General features: G+C 43.4%; 1 protein-coding gene across 1 annotated transcript in view; it reads right to left on the bottom strand.

The window, feature by feature from the left end:
• Window positions 1-17,163, bottom strand: part of gfra1a (gdnf family receptor alpha 1a) — a 110,434-nt gene that overhangs the window by 32,040 nt on the left and 61,231 nt on the right. Inside the window, exon 4 of the mRNA XM_024008245.2 lies at window positions 76-427. Within this exon, the coding sequence (XP_023864013.1) occupies window positions 76-427 (352 nt within the window). The remainder of the gene's footprint in view (window positions 1-75; window positions 428-17,163) is intronic.

The following is a 17,163-nucleotide window of genomic DNA, read 5'->3' as shown; positions in this document are numbered from 1 at the left end:
TGTTTGATGTTGTTGGTCTTGCAAGATGCCTGTGTACTATATTACGTACTCTGACAACTGTTTATCCTTGTGTACCTGCAGATGTAGTTGGTCTTGCAAGAGGCCTGCAAGGAGAGACAGTTGGGCTTTTCCTTGTCCTCATAGGAACAGACTGGTACAATGGTTTGGCGCCGGCGCTCGGAGCAGGCCGACTGATCGCCGGCTGGACAGGAACAGAACAGCATCCCGTAGCTGTGCTTGGGTGGCACCTTGTCAAAGAACTGCCGCAGGGCCTTGTGGCACTTGCGCTTGTTGCAGACCTCCGCAGTGGAGACACGGCTGGTGCAGGGGCTGATGTAGGCTGAGCGGTACTTCTTACAGGTGTCGTTCAGGTTGCAGGCCTTGGCTGCGTTCAGACAGTTGTTCTCCCTCGTCACCGCGGGCTCGCCTGTCACAAAAAGGACAACAGGGTTAGTTCATTTTCCATCATCTCTAGATTCGTGATCTATTGATTGATATAGATTGATAACACTGTCTATAATATGAACCTGATTGAACCTAACTAAATTGAGAGAGAGCTAGACAGAGTTATGCATCACTTGACCAAACTAATATTTGAGTGGATGGAAAAAAGAAGCAATATGTAAATATTTTAGGAACCTTGAAAATTTCTCCCATAATGATCTCTTCCTGGCCGTTGCTGATTGCTATCAAGCCGCCCATTTACTGCTAACCCTGTTTCTCGCCCTAAATCAAACAGTGCCCCTCCTCYCGGCAGCCCTGCAGGCCAAACAAATATGCAGCTCTCCTGAACGTCGGAGTCATCAAAGCATCCGGCACCACGGCCTGCTCATCTGTCAGGTCTCACTAATTGGCAGCTTTCTTACAGATCCCTCATTAATTAACATTTCAAGAGATTTTTGGGAAAATGGTGCAACAACAGCATTTTTCGGCAATAAAAAATGGGAGCAGTTGGTTGGTGGAAGCCGGCTTGAAAATAGTTAACACAGAAAATAGTGTTAACAAGATTCAACACTTGTCTGGATGAGGACACTGGGTGGGTCGTACACTGTGCTACAGGTGGTGTCACTCATGTCCACAGTGTCTATTCGTTTTTAAGCTTGCATGTGCTTGCCACCAGCAGCAACACCCATAAACAAAGAGGGAATAAGACTGACTCTCTCACACTTTGATTTCAATGTAAAACCTTAGCCCCAGGAAAGAGAGACAACTGATAGACACTAAAGTCTGTGAAGAGTAGAGTACCCCTGCCACACACACCCTTCACAGTGAAGACACTAACACACTGTTTCTGGTGCTGTAGACAGGAAGTGCCTTCTCTAAAGGTTGTAGATGTGCATTCAGGGTACCCGCTGGTCCCTGCGGCCAATCCCAGATGACTGGCCGGGCCGGTCTGGCCAGCTGGGGTTCACTGTGACCTTTCACTGAGATCTGGAAGTTCTCCTTCACTCAGTCTGTCTGTGCTGCTCTGCTCTACTCTGCTCAATGACCAGACACATCAATTCTGTCTAGAGAGAAGTACTCTACAGCTGCCTGGGAGATGCCTCTCCTGTCATCTGCTGGCCCTGAAGTCAGTCAGTCTGTCTAACACCAATAATAGGACAGTAGCCAAATGAGGACAAACCTGACCAGACATCCTCCCCCTCCTGTGTCCCTAAAAGGGCCTTTACCCTCAGGGTCCAATGGAAAAAAACAGAGTTCTGAGTTATGTTTGTCTGTGTGAGCATGTGAGTGTTTATACTGTATTAGCATGTGTGGACCTGTATCTGTGTGTSTCAAATCAAATCAAATTTTATTTGTCACATGCGCTGAATACAACAGGTGTAGACTTTACCGTGGAATGCTTACTTACGAGCCCTCTCCCAACAATGCAGAGTTAAAAAGTAAGAAAAATGTGCATTAAAAAAAGGAAATAGTTACACAATAAAGTAACAAATCAAATTTCTAATCAAAAGTGAGTGTTCATAGAGCCGGTACAAGAGAGTCAGTGTGTGTTTGCATTTGTGGTCGGGTGTGTATGTGCGTATGTGGGTGTCATGTGCCATGCAGCTGTCCAGTCACTCAGCCGTCTGTCTCCTCTCTCCCACAGAGGTAGACTGCGGTGTGTCAGGACCCTCTCCACATCCCTCTCTGCTGCACCCCTAGTGTCAGAGAACACATCTGCTGAACCCCGAGTGCGTTGCTGGCAGATGGCATCGTCTCTCAGGCAAACACATTCACACGCACCACATACACACACATACACACACACACACACACACACACACAAAAATCCTCTATCCAGCTAAAAGTGTTTGCCCCATACATCCCTTCCTGCACATGCTCCCCTCCCTCCCATTGTCTCTCCCCTTCCCCCCTTACAGGCCCACACAGGGCTGGGGCCATCTGGTCTCTTCATAGGGAGCTGGAGCCCCCCAGCAGCTCTTGTTACCGATACAGCCTCAAATTGATTATCATGTCGCCTGTTTCCTCCAACCCCCTTCCTAATTGCAATTACCACGGGGCTCTAGGTCGAGTAATGACCTCTTCCTCCTCCAATCCACAGGACAAGAAAACAAGGCATAATATTTTGGGAATGTTCCCTCTTGAGAGATTGCTATGTATAATGGATGTGCCAAAAATCTTTGTCATCTTTATATTTGTCTTTATCTGTTGTTGTCTAGTACTGTCTTGTGGCTAGCTCATGACTTGCAGATGATTGTTGACACACCAACCAGGATTAAGGGGCAGGGCAAATTGTGACTGTTGTTGTTTTGGTAATCAGTGGCTTTATTCAGTTGCGCCGCTTTCTTGACATCTCAGTCGACCAGACAGGTCCTACAGGCCCYAATTTTGTCGCACCTGGACTCCTGCTCAGTTGTGTGGTCAAGTGCGGCAAAGAGGAACATAAGTAAATTGCAGTTGGTCCAGAACAGAGCAGCACGTATTGCACTTAGATGTACACAGAGGGCGAATGTCAGTAACATGCATGTCAGTCTCTCCTGGCACAAAGTTGAGCAGAGATTGACTGCATCACTATTGGTCTTTGTGCGAGGTGTTGATGTGTTGAAGGTAACCAAACTGTCTGTTCAAGCAGTCGGCACACAGTTCAGACACTCATCAGTACAACACAAGACATRCAATCAGAGGTCTCTTCACAGTCCCCAGGTCCAGACCAGAGGCTGGGAGACACAGAGTATTAAAGAGCCATGACTACATGGAACTCTCTGCCACCCCAGGTAACTCAAACTAGCAATACAACCAGATAAAAAAACTGATAAAAGAACACCTTACAGCACAACAGGGACTGTGAAGAGAGAGCCATTTTTWAATATTTTGTATTGTAATTTCCACTGTATTATTTATTTTTATAGGCAAGACAGTTAAGAACAAWTTCTTATTCTTACAGATTTTTACCTTGTCAGTTCGGGGATTCGATCCACCAACCTTTTAGTTACTGGCCCAACACTCTAACTGCTAGGCTACCTGCCACCCCGTTATGCAGTTGGGCTTGCACAAATTCTTGGCTTGCGTGATCTGGAACAGCTCATAGGGCAGGAGCCATCATATATTATGTATACTATGTTATTATATTATGTATACTATGTATTTTATGCATTTTATTTGTTGTGCTTTGTTTCCTGTTTGGACCCCGGAAGAGTAGCCGCTACCTGTTATTTGGAATTTTTGTTATTTTATTAGCATCCCCATTAGTTGTTTCGAAAGCAGTCATGAAGCATGACATAATACAGAATATTAATAGACAATAACAGCTCAAGGACAGAACTACATACATTTGAAAACGGCAAACATGGCCTACRAATCAACACATGCACACAAAATATCTAGGTCAAATAGGGGGAGGGATTTGCCGTGAGGATTTGCTTTATCTGTTTTTTGAAACCAGGTTTGCTGTTCATTTGAGCAATATGAGATGGAAGGGAATCCATGAAATAATGGCACTATATAATACTGTATGCTTTCTTGAATTTCTTCTGGATTGGGGACTGTGAAAAGACCCCTGGTGGCATGTCTGGTAGGGTAAGTGYGTGTGTCAGAGCTGTGTGTAAGTTGACTATGCAAACCATTTWGAATTTTCAACACATGAATGTTTCTTATAAAACTAATAAGTGATCCAGTCAGTCTTTCTTCAACACTTAGCCAAGAGAGACTGGCATGCATAGTATAATATATTTATAATAGCCCCCTGATTACAATGAAGAGCAAGACATGCCGCTCTGTTCTGGGCCAGCTGCAGCTTAACTAGTCTTTCTTTGTAGTAATTGACCACATGACTGGACAAWAATCAAGATAAGACAAAACTAGCGTGGTGTCAAAAAAGCAGAGCATCTCTTTATTATGGAGAGACCTCTCCCCATCTTTACAACCATTGGAACTATATGTTTTGACCATGACAGTTTACGATTTAAGGTAACACCAAGTAATTTAGTCTCTTCAACTTGTTCAACAGACACACSATTCATTACCAGATTCAGCTGAAGCTTAGAGTTTCTCCTCTCCTAGGCAATCAGCAATTAGTACCAGGAGGTGTGCTCTTCACCCTTGCAAGTCAATTAGTATTAGTACTTCAGTCTTGGTCTCATCGCAAAACTAAGACCGTCGCCGAAACAAAGATAGTATTGCCAAGTTGTTCTGCGGAGTTGTTCGAGGAAGGAAAGAGTGGAAGGCTYCACACCACTCTCTCACACTATCTTACCTAGTTATTTTCAGATGATCTCATATGTGTTTTCTATACCTGTTCGCTCCTCATCCGGTAGGCTTTACAGACACGCCCACCACTTGACTGCAACTTCTGCCTCTAACCCTAGGAAACTCCTTTCTACCTCCTCCCTCCTTAGTCCTCCACCCCTTCCCCTCCCTCTCTGTGGACAACTTTGAAAAGAAGGTTGATGACATCCGCTCCTCATTCACTCAGCCGATTGAGTCCACTGGTCCCATTCACACAGAACTACCCTACGCCTTGGTCTCTTTCTGCCCTCTCTCTGCATATTAAATCCTGGCATTTGTGAGGTCTGGCGGCCTGACAACCTGCCCGCTTGACCCTTTACCCTCCTTCAGACCATCTCTGTAGACCTTCTCCCATTCCTCATTTACCTCAACTCATCCCTGACCATGACTGCATTCCCTCTGACATCAAAATGGCCCGAGTTGCTCCCCTCCTCAAGAAACCAAAACTCAACTCCTCTAATGTCAAAAACTACAGACCGGCATCCCTTTCTTTTCTTTCTAAAACACTTGAGCATGCYGTCTCTGACCAATTCTCTCTCTGAGAGACCAACTCTCTCTCAGAACAATCATCTTGACCCTCACCAGTCAGGCTTTATGACGTGTCACTCAACAGAGACTGTTCTTTTCTGTGTCACGGAGGCTCTCCGCACTGCCAAAGCTGACTCTCTCTCCTCTGTTCTTCCTATCAGCTGCCTTTGACACTGTGAACCATCAGATTCTCCTTTCCACCCTCTCAGGGCTGGGCGTTTCAGGCTCTGCACATTCTTCGATTGCATCCTACCTAGCAGGACGCCCCTACCGGGTGACTACTGTTGTCCCCCAGGTCTTGGTTATAGACCCTCTTCTTTCTATACACCAAGTTACTTTGCTCCGTCATATCCTCACATGGTCTCTTCTATCATTGCTATGTGGATAACACTGAACTACTTTTCTCCTACTGACACCCAGGTGGCGACATGCATTTCTGCGTGCCTGTAAGATATCTCAGCTTGGATGTCGGCCCAATACCTCAAACTCAACCTTGATAAGACGGAGCTGCTCAAAGACCTCTCCATCACGGATGAAAATGGTGTCCCCTCCCAGAGTGCAAAGATCCTTGGCTTGACCCTGGACAACACCCTGTCGTTCTCTGCAAACATCAAAGCAGTGACTTGATCCTGCAAGTTAATTCTCTACAACATCCGTAGCGTACAACCCTAACTCACACAGGAAGCGTATGTGTACACCTGCTCGTCAAACATCTCATTCCAGTCATAGGCATTAATATGGAGTTGGTCTCCCCTTTGCTGCTATAACAGCCTCCACTCTTCAGGGAAGGTTTTCGACTAGATGTTGAAAAATTGCTGCTGTATGGAGCTCGCTGTATGCACGGGGGCATTGTCATGTTGAAACAGGAAAGGGCCTTCCCCAAAATGTCACCGCGAAGTTGGCAGCAAAGAATTGTCTAGAACGTCATTGTATGCTGCAGCATTAAGATTTCCCTTCATTGGAACTAAGGGGCCTCCCCGAACCATGAAAAACAGCCCCAGAACATTATTCCTCATCCACCAAACATCACAGTTGGCACTATGCATTGGGGCAGGTAGCGTTCTCCTGGCATCTGCTAAAACCAGATTAGTCCGTCAGACTGCCAGATGGTGAAGTGTGATTCATCACTCCAGAGAATGCATTTCCACTGCTCCAGAGTCCACCACTCCAGCCGACGCTTGATATTGCGCATGGCGATTTTAGGTTTGTATGTGGCAGCTCGGCCATGGAAACCCATTTCATGAAGCTCCCAACCAACAGTTATTGTGCTGACATTGCTTCCAGAGGCAGTTTGGAACTCGGTAGTGAGTGCTGCAACCAAGGACAGACAATGTTTACGCACTACACGCTTCAGCACTCGGCGGTCCTGTTCTGTGAGCTTGTGTGGCCTACCACTTCACGGCTGAGCCGTTGTTGCTCCTAGACGTTTCCACTTCACAATAACAGCACTTACAGTTGCCCGGGTCAGCTCTAGCAGAGCAGAAAGTTGACAAACTGACTTGTTGGAAAGGTGACATCCTATGACGGTGCCATGTTGAAAGTCACAGCTCTTCAGTAAGGCCTTTCTACTGCCAATGTTTGTCCAWGGAGATTGCATGGCTGTGTGCTCTATTTTATACACCTGTCAGCAACGGGTGTGGCTGAAATAGCCGAATCCACTAATTTGTCCACATACTTTTGTGTAAATATAGTGCTCTTACTGTGACGTGGTTGTCCCACATAGCTATCTTAAGATGAATGCACCAACTATACAGTGCCTTCGGAAAGTATTTAGACCCCTTGACTTTTTCCCCCCAAAATGTACGTTACAAMCTTATTTTTAAATGGATTAAATATAAATATTTACTCATCAATCTACACGTGTCACGTCTGGAGGAAACCTAGCACCATCCCTATGGTGAAGCATGGTGGTGGCAGCATCATGCTGTGAGGATGTTTTTCAGGGACGGGGACTGGGAGACTAGTCAGGATCGAGGCAAAGAGGAATGGAGCAAAGAACAGAGAGATCCTTGATAAAAACCTGCTCCAGAGCACTCAGGACCTCAGACTGTGGCAAAGGTTCACCTTCCAACAGGACAACAACCCTAAGCACACAGCCATGACAACKCAGGAGAGGCTTCGGGAGAAGTCTCCGAATGTCCTTGAGTGGCCCAGGCAGAGCCCGGACTTGAACCCGATCAAACATCTCTGGAGAAACCTGAAAATAGCTGTGCAGCAACACTCCCCATCCAACCTGACAGATCTTGAGAGGATCTGCAGAGAAGAATGGGAGAAACTCCCATACAGGTGTGCCAAGCTTGTAGCGTCATACCCAAGAAGATTTGAGGCTGTAATCGCTGCCAAAGGTGCTTCAACAAAGTACTGAGTAAAGGGTCTGAATAGTTATGTAAATGTGAAATCAGTTTTTTCTAAAACCTTGTTTTTGATTTGTCATTATGGGTTATTGTGTGTAGATTGATGAGGGGAAAMAAACAACGTAATACATTTTAGAATAAGGCTGTAACCTAACAAAATKTGGAAAATGTCAAGGGGTCTGAATACTTCGAAGTAAGCAGGATTTCGAAGGCACTGTAAGTCACTGGATAACAGCATCTGCTAAATGACTAGAATGTTAATTGCCTTTTTATGACTGTTAGCCTACTTCCACAGGAATAACAGAGGAAATGTGATGACTTTTCATGCTTACGCTRCACATCAACAGCCAAGTTGGCTCTACTGGTGTGACTCTGCTACGCCAACCAGTTAAAACCTCTAATTTATTTCTCACACCTTATATCTGCATTGAAAATAGAGTATTGATTAAATGGTAAGCAGTCGGTGGGGTTAACCACAGATCCAAAGGGGGCCTCTAGCTTGCCAGGTTTGGCAGACCGTGAGTCCCATCCCTTAAACACCTTTATGTACCCTGGCTGGGCCATTAGCAATCAGCGGATGGTCAGAGAGGGACTTGATTAAACCAAGGCTTCAATTACACCCTCCATATGGATAGTATACATGTCCACCTGTACAGCTTTGACCTCCCTCCATATAACCTGCACCTCAGTGGGTGTGCCAGCCATGATGCAGGTGACTGGTGATATAACCAGAGGGTAAATAATCAGCTGATTCATAGATAATGATCCAACTCTACAGAAGGGAGCCATTAAAAAACACATTCCCACACAAATCCTGTATGCATCCCTATCTGCTAGCTTTGGGGCCTTGTTTGCTGTACAGACACAGGGGCTCAAGGGGAACTAATATTACGTTGGAGGGGGGGGGGGGGCTATACAGACACAGACAGTGCTGAATCACCCGAGCGTAGAGGGCATGGAACACAGCGATGAGATGGTATTATTGGATGCCAGAAGTAAATTGGGTTTTTTAGGTGCTTGATTAAGTATCAATTKWGTGGTTCTAGTCCATTGTGGGTAGGGAGGGAATGGTGGAGGACAATGGGGAATGATGTTGAGCTAGTGAAGCATATGATGAGCTGTTTTGAGTGTCCATAGCAAGGAGTCAACTGAGATTGTAGGGGTTAGCGTCAGGGTAATGAATTTGTCATTGTGATGATGAGTGTACAATGCCACAGTATGAGTCCATGAACCTATGGAGCAACCTAGTCGATGGTGGTCTCAGTGGAGTTTCCTGGAGGTCTGATGAATTATAAGGGGTGTTGCCCTGTACTGAAAGACGGTATGATGTCTGTGGCATCACTGTGACGGATTTTAAATTAGTTTTAATCTGCTGTGATAATTTGCGGTGAGTCATGTACATACTCACAGTCACTTAAATGAGTGTGAAGATGTGTGATAACTTCTGAATGGGTGTGAGAAGATGTCAGCTATGATGATTTGTGATCAGTTTCATCAGTGTTGCAGTTCATGGCGCAGTATTCAATGCTGTGTCCAGCCTCTCTATAGTGATATGTATAAAGTGTCTCGAGCCAGTCTCTCCTCTCAATTATCATTGCTTTAAGTTACCCTGCTCACCACTTTAATGGTCTGCAACTGAAAGTGCCTGACAAGCAGAAATGAATGAGAGGAGAAGAGGAAGCCCCCAGGTTTACTCATCAATTTTTTTCCTTCTTCTCTGGTGCTTAATAAGCTCCCTGTTTCTTCCGACTATGTCCCATTGCAATAAACCCACATACCAGGGCAGCAAACATGATAACTCACAACCCATGTAATTGATCCCTGCAGTGCCTCTCACTCTCTCTCATTCTCATCTCAACCCTTTCACTCACTCTCTTTCCCCTCTCTCTTGCTCCTTCCCTTCACTATCCTTCTTTCCAGATGGACCTTTCCCCTCCCGTATCCTCTGTCCTCCCTGGTCCCCTGTGGGAGTGGGGGTCCTCGTTGTGAGGACAGACTCTGTTACTCTCAGATATTGCATTACACAGTGATGAAGCTCTACTGTGGCCTTTTTTCATTAACAATCAGGTGGTGTAGTGATCAGGCGGTAAGGAGAACCTCCTCTGGGAGTGGGCCACAAGGAAACAGCAGGGTAGAGGGTCCTTTAATACAAATACTACCCCCCTTTCTCCCCAAAGCCTTTCGACAACCCAGTCCCACAGCCCCCCAGTTCACTCCTTATGCGAAACCACCAGCCACCACACAGAGATAGATGGGGATATAATGACAAAAATATCCTGCTTATTTCTTGGCGCGTACAAGCCTCTACTCCACAAACACAATGTATGCTGTAAATGTACTGTATTCAACACCACACCTCCAGACCTGTCATAATGATTTACAATAGTGGTACCAAAGTGCCAATGAATTTGTTACACTGCGGCAACACCAGGGAAAGTTATTGTTGGTAGATTTATTTTATTTATTTTTATTGGCCTATCTACCCCTCTCGTAGGACAAAAGTAACTTTGTTAAACATTTTTGTATTTACAGTTTTTTTGTTACATATACACCTACCGTTGAAAAGTTTGTGGTCACTTAGAAATGTCCTTGTTTTTGAAAGAAAAGCACATTTTTGTCCATTAAAATAACAGCAAATTGATCAGAAATACAGTGTAGACATTGTTAATGTTGTAAATGACTATTGTAGCTGGAAACAGCAGATTTTTTAAATGGAACATCTACATAGGCGTACAGAGGCCCATTATCAGCAACCATCACTCCTGTGTTCCAATGGCACGTTGTGTTAGCTAATCCAAGTTATCATTTTAAAAGGCTAATTGATCATTAAGAAAACCCTTTTCAATTCTGTTAACACAGCTGAAAACTGTTGTTCTGATTAAAGAAGCATAAAACTGGTCTTCTTTAGACTAGTTGAGTATCTGGAGCATCAGCATTTGTGGTTCGATACAGGCTCAAAATGGCCAGAACAAGAATTTTTCTGAAACTCGTCAGTCTATTCTTGTTCTGAGAAATGAAGGCTATTCCATGCGAGAAATKGCCAAGAAACTGAAGATCTCGTACAACGCTGTGTACTAATCCCTTCACAGAACAGTGCAAACTGGCTCTAACCAGAATAGAAAGAGGAGTGGGAGGCCCYGGTGCACAACTGAGCAAGAGGACAAGTACATTAGAGTGTCTAGTTTGAGAAACAGACGCCTCACAAGTTCTCAACTGGCAGCTTCATTAAAGAATACCTGCAAAACACCAGTCTCAACGTCAACAGTGAAGAGGCGACTCCGGGATGCTGGCCTTCTAGGTAGATTTCCTCTGTCCAGTGTCTGTGTTATTTTGCCCATCTTAATCTTTTATTTTTATTGGCCAATCTGAGATATGGCTTTTTCTTTGCAAATCTCCAATTTGGACTCATCAGACCAAAGGACAGATTTCCACCAGTCTAATGTCCATTGCTCATGTTTCTTGGCCCAAGCAAGTCTCTTCTTATTATTGGGGTGCTTTARTAGTGGTTTCTTTACAGCATTTCGACCATGAAGGCCTGATTCACGCAGACTCCTCTGAACAGTTGATGTTGAGATGTGTTTGTTACTTGAACTCTGTGAAGCATTTAATTGGGCTGCAATCTGAGGTGCAGTTAATTGCCGATTTCTGAGGCTGGTAACTCTAATAAACGTATCCTCTGCAGCAAAGATAACTCTGGGTCTTCCTTTCGTGTGGCAGTCCTCATGAGAGCCAGTTTCATCATAGCGCTTGATGGTTTTTGCGACTGCACTTGAAGATATTTTAAAATTCTTGACATTTTCCGGATTGACTGACCTTCATGTCTTAAAGTAATGATGGACTGTCGTTTCTCTTTGCTTATTTGAACAGTTCTTGCCATAATATGGACTAGGTCTTTTACCAAATAGGGCTATCTTCTGTATACCACCCCTACCTTGTCACAACACAACTGATAGGCGCAAACACATTAAGAATGAAAGAAATTCCGCAAATAAACTTTTAACAAGGCACACCTGTTAATTTAAATACATTCCAGGTGACTACCTCATGAAGTTAGTTGAGAGAATGTCAAAAGTGTGCAAAGCTGTCATCAAGGAAAAGGGTGGCTACTTTGAGGAATCTCAAATATAAAATATATTTAGATTTGTAACTACATGATTTCAAATGTGTTCTCATAGTTTTGATGTCTTCACTATTATTCTGCAATGTAGAAATAGTAAGAAAATAAAGAAAAACCCTTGAATGACTATGTGTCCAAGCTTTTGAATTGTACTGTAATATTCACACCCCTAAGTCAATACTTTGCAGAAGCACCTTTGGAATCGATTACAGTTGTGAGTCTTTCTGGGTAAGTCTCTAAGCACTTTCCACACCTGGAAAGATTAATTAATCTCCCAGTGTCTGATGGAAAGCAGACTGAACCAGGTTTTCCTCTAGGATTTTGCCTGTTCTTAGTTCCATTCTGTTTATTTTTTTTCCTGAACCCCCCCAGTCCTTAACGATTAGAAGCATAGCCATAACATGATGCAGCCACCACTATGCTTGCAAATATGGAGAGTGGTACTCAATAATGTGTTGTATTGGATTTTCCCCAATCATAACACTTTGTATTCAGGACAAAAAGTTAATTACTTTGCCACATTCTTCGCAGTATTACTTTATTGCCTTGTTGCAAACAGGATGGATGTTTTGGAATATTTGTTTTCTGTACAGGACTCCTTCTTTTCACTCTGTCAATTAGGTTAGTATTGTGGAGTAACTACAATGTTGCTGATCCATCCTCGGTTTTCTCCTATCACTGCCATTAAACCCTGTAACTGTTTTAAAGTCACCATTGGCCTCATGGTGAAATCCCTGAGTGGTTTCCTTCCTCTCCGGCAACTGAGTTAGGAAGGACGACTGTATCTTTGTAGCGAATGGGTGTATTGATACACCATCTAAAGCAGTGGTCACCAACCGGTCGATAGCGGTTGACTGGTCGATCTTAAAAGCATTCCTAATCGATCACCAAACATTTCTGTAGAAAAACCAACGATAAAGACTTGCGCTCCTTTAAATGTTTTATTTGTTTTGGGTTGTTGGCGGTAGGTGCATTTGATTCAGAAGCCCTGTGYACCGGGTAGGCAAAGTGTTCCCATTGTGAACCATTTAATTTGTCTGAAAAGACAAACTCCACCTGCCCGGCGGACCAGGAGATGTGTGGCTAAATCCAGTGTGCCTACTGCGCTGGCCAATCTGATAGCTCGAATCACAGTGGCTACAGCTTCCACAACCCCGGCCACAGCAAAGTTTGAAACTAGCCTACGTGAGATTTCATTACTTTTAAAACCATTACCAAAGAGAGACTGTCAAAGAATACAGCAAGAGCTGTTTTTTTATGATTGAGTTCATGTCTAAGTTTTTATTCAGCGCTGTCAACAGTATTTTATTCAACACTAGTACAAAAAAGTACTAATGATTATTTTTCTTTGCAGCAAAATCTCCAGAGCTGAGATTGTTGTATGCCCCATATACAGTATATAACATTCTGTTGGTGGCAAGAATTTTGCATACTAATTTAAATTGAACAACTCTTCAAAGTGTTGAATCAAGCGTTGTTTTGTTTTTTAGTTCATACACCATGGAACGGTACATCGAAAATCTCTTCCCAGCTAGTTCGCAACCTGTATGGCGCAGCTGTCAACATTTTTGTCGTTTCAATTTATGCCACTCTTTGTCAGCAAATTTTTGTCTTTAATATATGGCAGACAAAGAAGTTCCCTACCTTCTCGTCCTTCCTCTTGCCTTCTCCATTTTTGCGGTAATGCTGCAATCAATTGGTTGTAACTTTGGATTTAGTAAACTTGTTGGTCGATAATTTGTTATTCTGGTGCCCTTTCAGGCTATGAATTGTGGGTGGTTGTCTGTGGGAGAGTGTAAGAGGGCTTTGAGAATAGATCTGTCTGAATCTGATATGATTGAGGCTACCAGCATAACTCTAACTTTATTATCACATAACATACCAAGGTTTTTCATATCAGTTGGACATTTTATAGATCTGACCTAGAACAGGTGGATCATTCCTTGAAATGTTTTCCTATATTTTTTCATCACGTGAAAATACAGTAACTTGGATGTTGTCTGAGGAAAGTTTGTTGCAATATCTTTTTCGGGGAGTGTAAAATGAAAGCTGTGCACCATTTCTGTTATATGGTCTGATGGTATTGAAACCAATCTCAGTGCCACCTTTCAGAATCGATAAAGAATGGCAGTGTGTAGATACTGTTATGGAAATAGGAGAGCCTGTCCCCTCGTGTTTGGATCATACGTGCATAATGATTATTTTAGCTCAGAGTTGACAGCCATATGCCATGGCTCAGTTAAGGCCCCAGTTTGATAGAGTCACATAACACCACGTTTGCATCTGCCAAGTGTCAATCATTACATTGAGCCCCCATCACTTTAGGAAGGGGACTTGAGGTTACATAAAACCACTGAGTCATCATCGCCTGCTCAAGAACAGTTCAGACAGTCTGGATCATAACACAAAATCATCTAAGATTTAAAGTGCATTCGGAAAGTATTCAGACCCCTTGACTTTTTCCACATTTTGATAGTTTACAGCCTAATTCTAAAATCGATTAAATCTTTTTTCCCCTCATCAATCTACACACAATACCACATAATGACAAAGCAAAAACAGGATTTTATACATTTTAGCTAATTTACAAAAAAATAAAAAACGGAAATATCACATTTACATAAGTATTCAGACCCTTTACTCAGACCCTTTGCTCTTTACTCTCATCCAGAGACTTACAGTGCCTTCGAAATCCTGCTTACTTTGAAGTATTCAGACCCCTTGACATTTTCCACATTTTGTTAGGTTACAGCCTTATTCTAAAATGTATTAAATTGTTTGTTTTCCCTCATCAATCTACACACAATAACCCATAATGACAAATCAAAAACAGGGTTTTAGAAAAAATTGATATCACATTTACATAAGTATTCAGACCCTTTACTCAGAACTTTGTCAAAGCACCTTTGGCAGCGATTACAGCCTCAAGTCTTCTTTGATATGACGCTACAAGCTTGGCACACCTGTATTTGTTTTTTTCTCTCCCATTCTTCTCTGCAGATCCTCTCAAGCTCTGTCAGGTTGGATGGGAGCTTCGCTGCACAGCTATTTTCAGGTCTCTCCAGAGATGTTCGATCGGGTTCAAGTCCGGGGCCGGGCTGGGCCACTCAAGGACATTTAGAGACTTGTCCCGAAGCCACTCCTGCRTTGTCATGGTTGTGTGCTTAGGGTCGTTTTCCTGTTGGAAGGTGAACCTTTGCCCCAGTCTGAGGTCCTGAGCACTCTGGAGCAGGTTTTCATCAAGGATCTCTCTGTTCTTTGCTCCGTTCATCTTTCCTTCCTCTGACTAGTTTCCCAGTACCTGCCGCTGAAAAACATCCCCACAGCATGATGCTGCCACCACCATGCTTCACCTTAGGGATGGTGCTAGGTTTCCTCCAGACGTGACACTTGGCATTCAGTCCAAAGTTTCATCAGACCAGAGAATCTTGTTTCTCATGGTCAGAGACCTTTAGGTGCCTTTTGGCAAACTCCAAGCGGGCTGTCATGTACATTTTACTGAAGAGTGGCTTCCGTCTGGCCACTCTACCATAAAGGCCTGATTGGTGGAGTGCTGCAGAGTAGGTTGTCCTTCTGGAAGGTTCTCCCATCTCCTTCTCACCCGATTGCTCAGTTTGGCCAGACGGCCAGCTCTAGGAAGAGCCTTAGTGGTTCCAAACATCTGTCATTTAAGAATGATGGAGGCCACTGTGTTCTTGGGGACCTTCAACGCTGCAGAAATGTTTTGGTGCCCTTCCTCAGATCTGTGCCTCGACACAATGCTGTCTCGGAGCTCTACAGATAACTCCTTCGACCTCATGGCTTGATTTTTGCTCTGACATGCACTGTCAACTGTGGGACCTTATATAGACAGGTATGTGCCTTTCCAAATGATGTCCAATCAATTCAATTTAACACAGGTGGACTCCAATCAAGTTGCAGAAACATCTCAAGGATGATCAATGGAAACAGGATGCACCTGAGCTCAATGTCGAGTCTCATAGTAAAGGGTCTGAAAATGTATGTAAATAGGGTATTATTATAATATTCTTTTATACATTAGCAAACATTTTCTAAAAACCTGTTTTCGCTTTGTCATTATGGGGCATTGTGTGTAGATTTATGAGGATAAACATGAATCAATTTTAGAATAAGGCCGTAAGGTAACAAAATGTGGAAAAAGTCAAGGGGTCTGAATACTTTCCGAAGGCACTGAATAATATGCATGTTGCGATGTGATACAACAATTATAATGTTATATAGTACAGATTGGGTTGGCAGTTCCTATATTTGAACTAATGCAAAAACAGCTTATTCAAATGAAGGATCAAATTAAAGATTTAGTTTTCACAGAAAACAAATATTTGTCACATGCATCAAACATGATATTCAAATGCTAGGATATGAATTAATAATGAGATAAATTCAATGTAAAGACATCTTCAAAGGAATCATGTTGGGGAYGGAATCTACACGTAGGCCATTTATAAAATGTAATATTTTTATACCCTGAAGGACCCTTGTTGTCTTTGGCTGAGGTTATTGATCTAAATTGTTGCATTGTTGAGTTGGTATACAGTAACTTATCATTGTAAAATGGTGGGTTTGGAAAATAACAGCCGATAGCACAACTTTCACCATGCATTCACTTGCTGCTTTGCAATGAGCACATCCATCACATTTGCTTCATAGTGTCCAAAGATCGGATGACAGACAGCCCAAAAGTTTCCCTTCTGGGACAGCATCCTAAAAGTAGTGACATTTGGAGACTTTTAGCTGCAAAACAAACTTTCCCAACTGTCACCACTATAATTGGCTATGGTGATGCAGCATCAGGCTGAATCACCATTCACAAAGCATTGTGGACTGGAGACTGTGATTGATGATGTTTATTTTCTAAACTGTGTCTTCAACACTTTAAGTGCATATGACCCAGTTCTTTGGGCGATACATTTTTAATTAAACATCCAGTGTGCCAAAGTCTGCAGTGAAGATGGATAGTCCCTACTCTCAGATTCCTGGCAGGTGGAGCTGAAAAACGCATATGGGGGGAAAAAAATGTTCAGTTTGGCAGGGATATGGAGAGAAGAGATAGAAAGTGTATAGAAGTATCCATATAAGGAGAACTGAGTGCTACACTGACTCCATCAAGACTGCTGACTAAGGAGGACAAAAGAGAGGGATGAGGATGAACAAAGACAGGGAGAGAGAAAGGGAGAGGGAGAGAGAAAGAGAGAAGGAGATAGAAAGGGAGAGAGTGTGAGTGAGAAGCAGGAAGCTGAGCAGACATGATCACAGCACAGGGCATCAGGATGGGGCTGTTTTAGACTACCCATGTAAGGCTACTGACAGAGTGGCTCACCCCGACAGAGCAGATATGGTAGATAGGAGAGCTAATTGCAGGAGATATGTGATCCCCGTGAATCTGTGCCGCTGTACTCTCGGCAGCGCGATGGT

This window comes from Salvelinus sp. IW2-2015, linkage group LG18, assembly GCF_002910315.2.
Source record: "Salvelinus sp. IW2-2015 linkage group LG18, ASM291031v2, whole genome shotgun sequence".
Classification (NCBI taxonomy): Eukaryota; Metazoa; Chordata; class Actinopteri; order Salmoniformes; family Salmonidae; genus Salvelinus; species Salvelinus sp. IW2-2015.
This window is presented reverse-complemented; position numbering and strand designations above follow the sequence as displayed.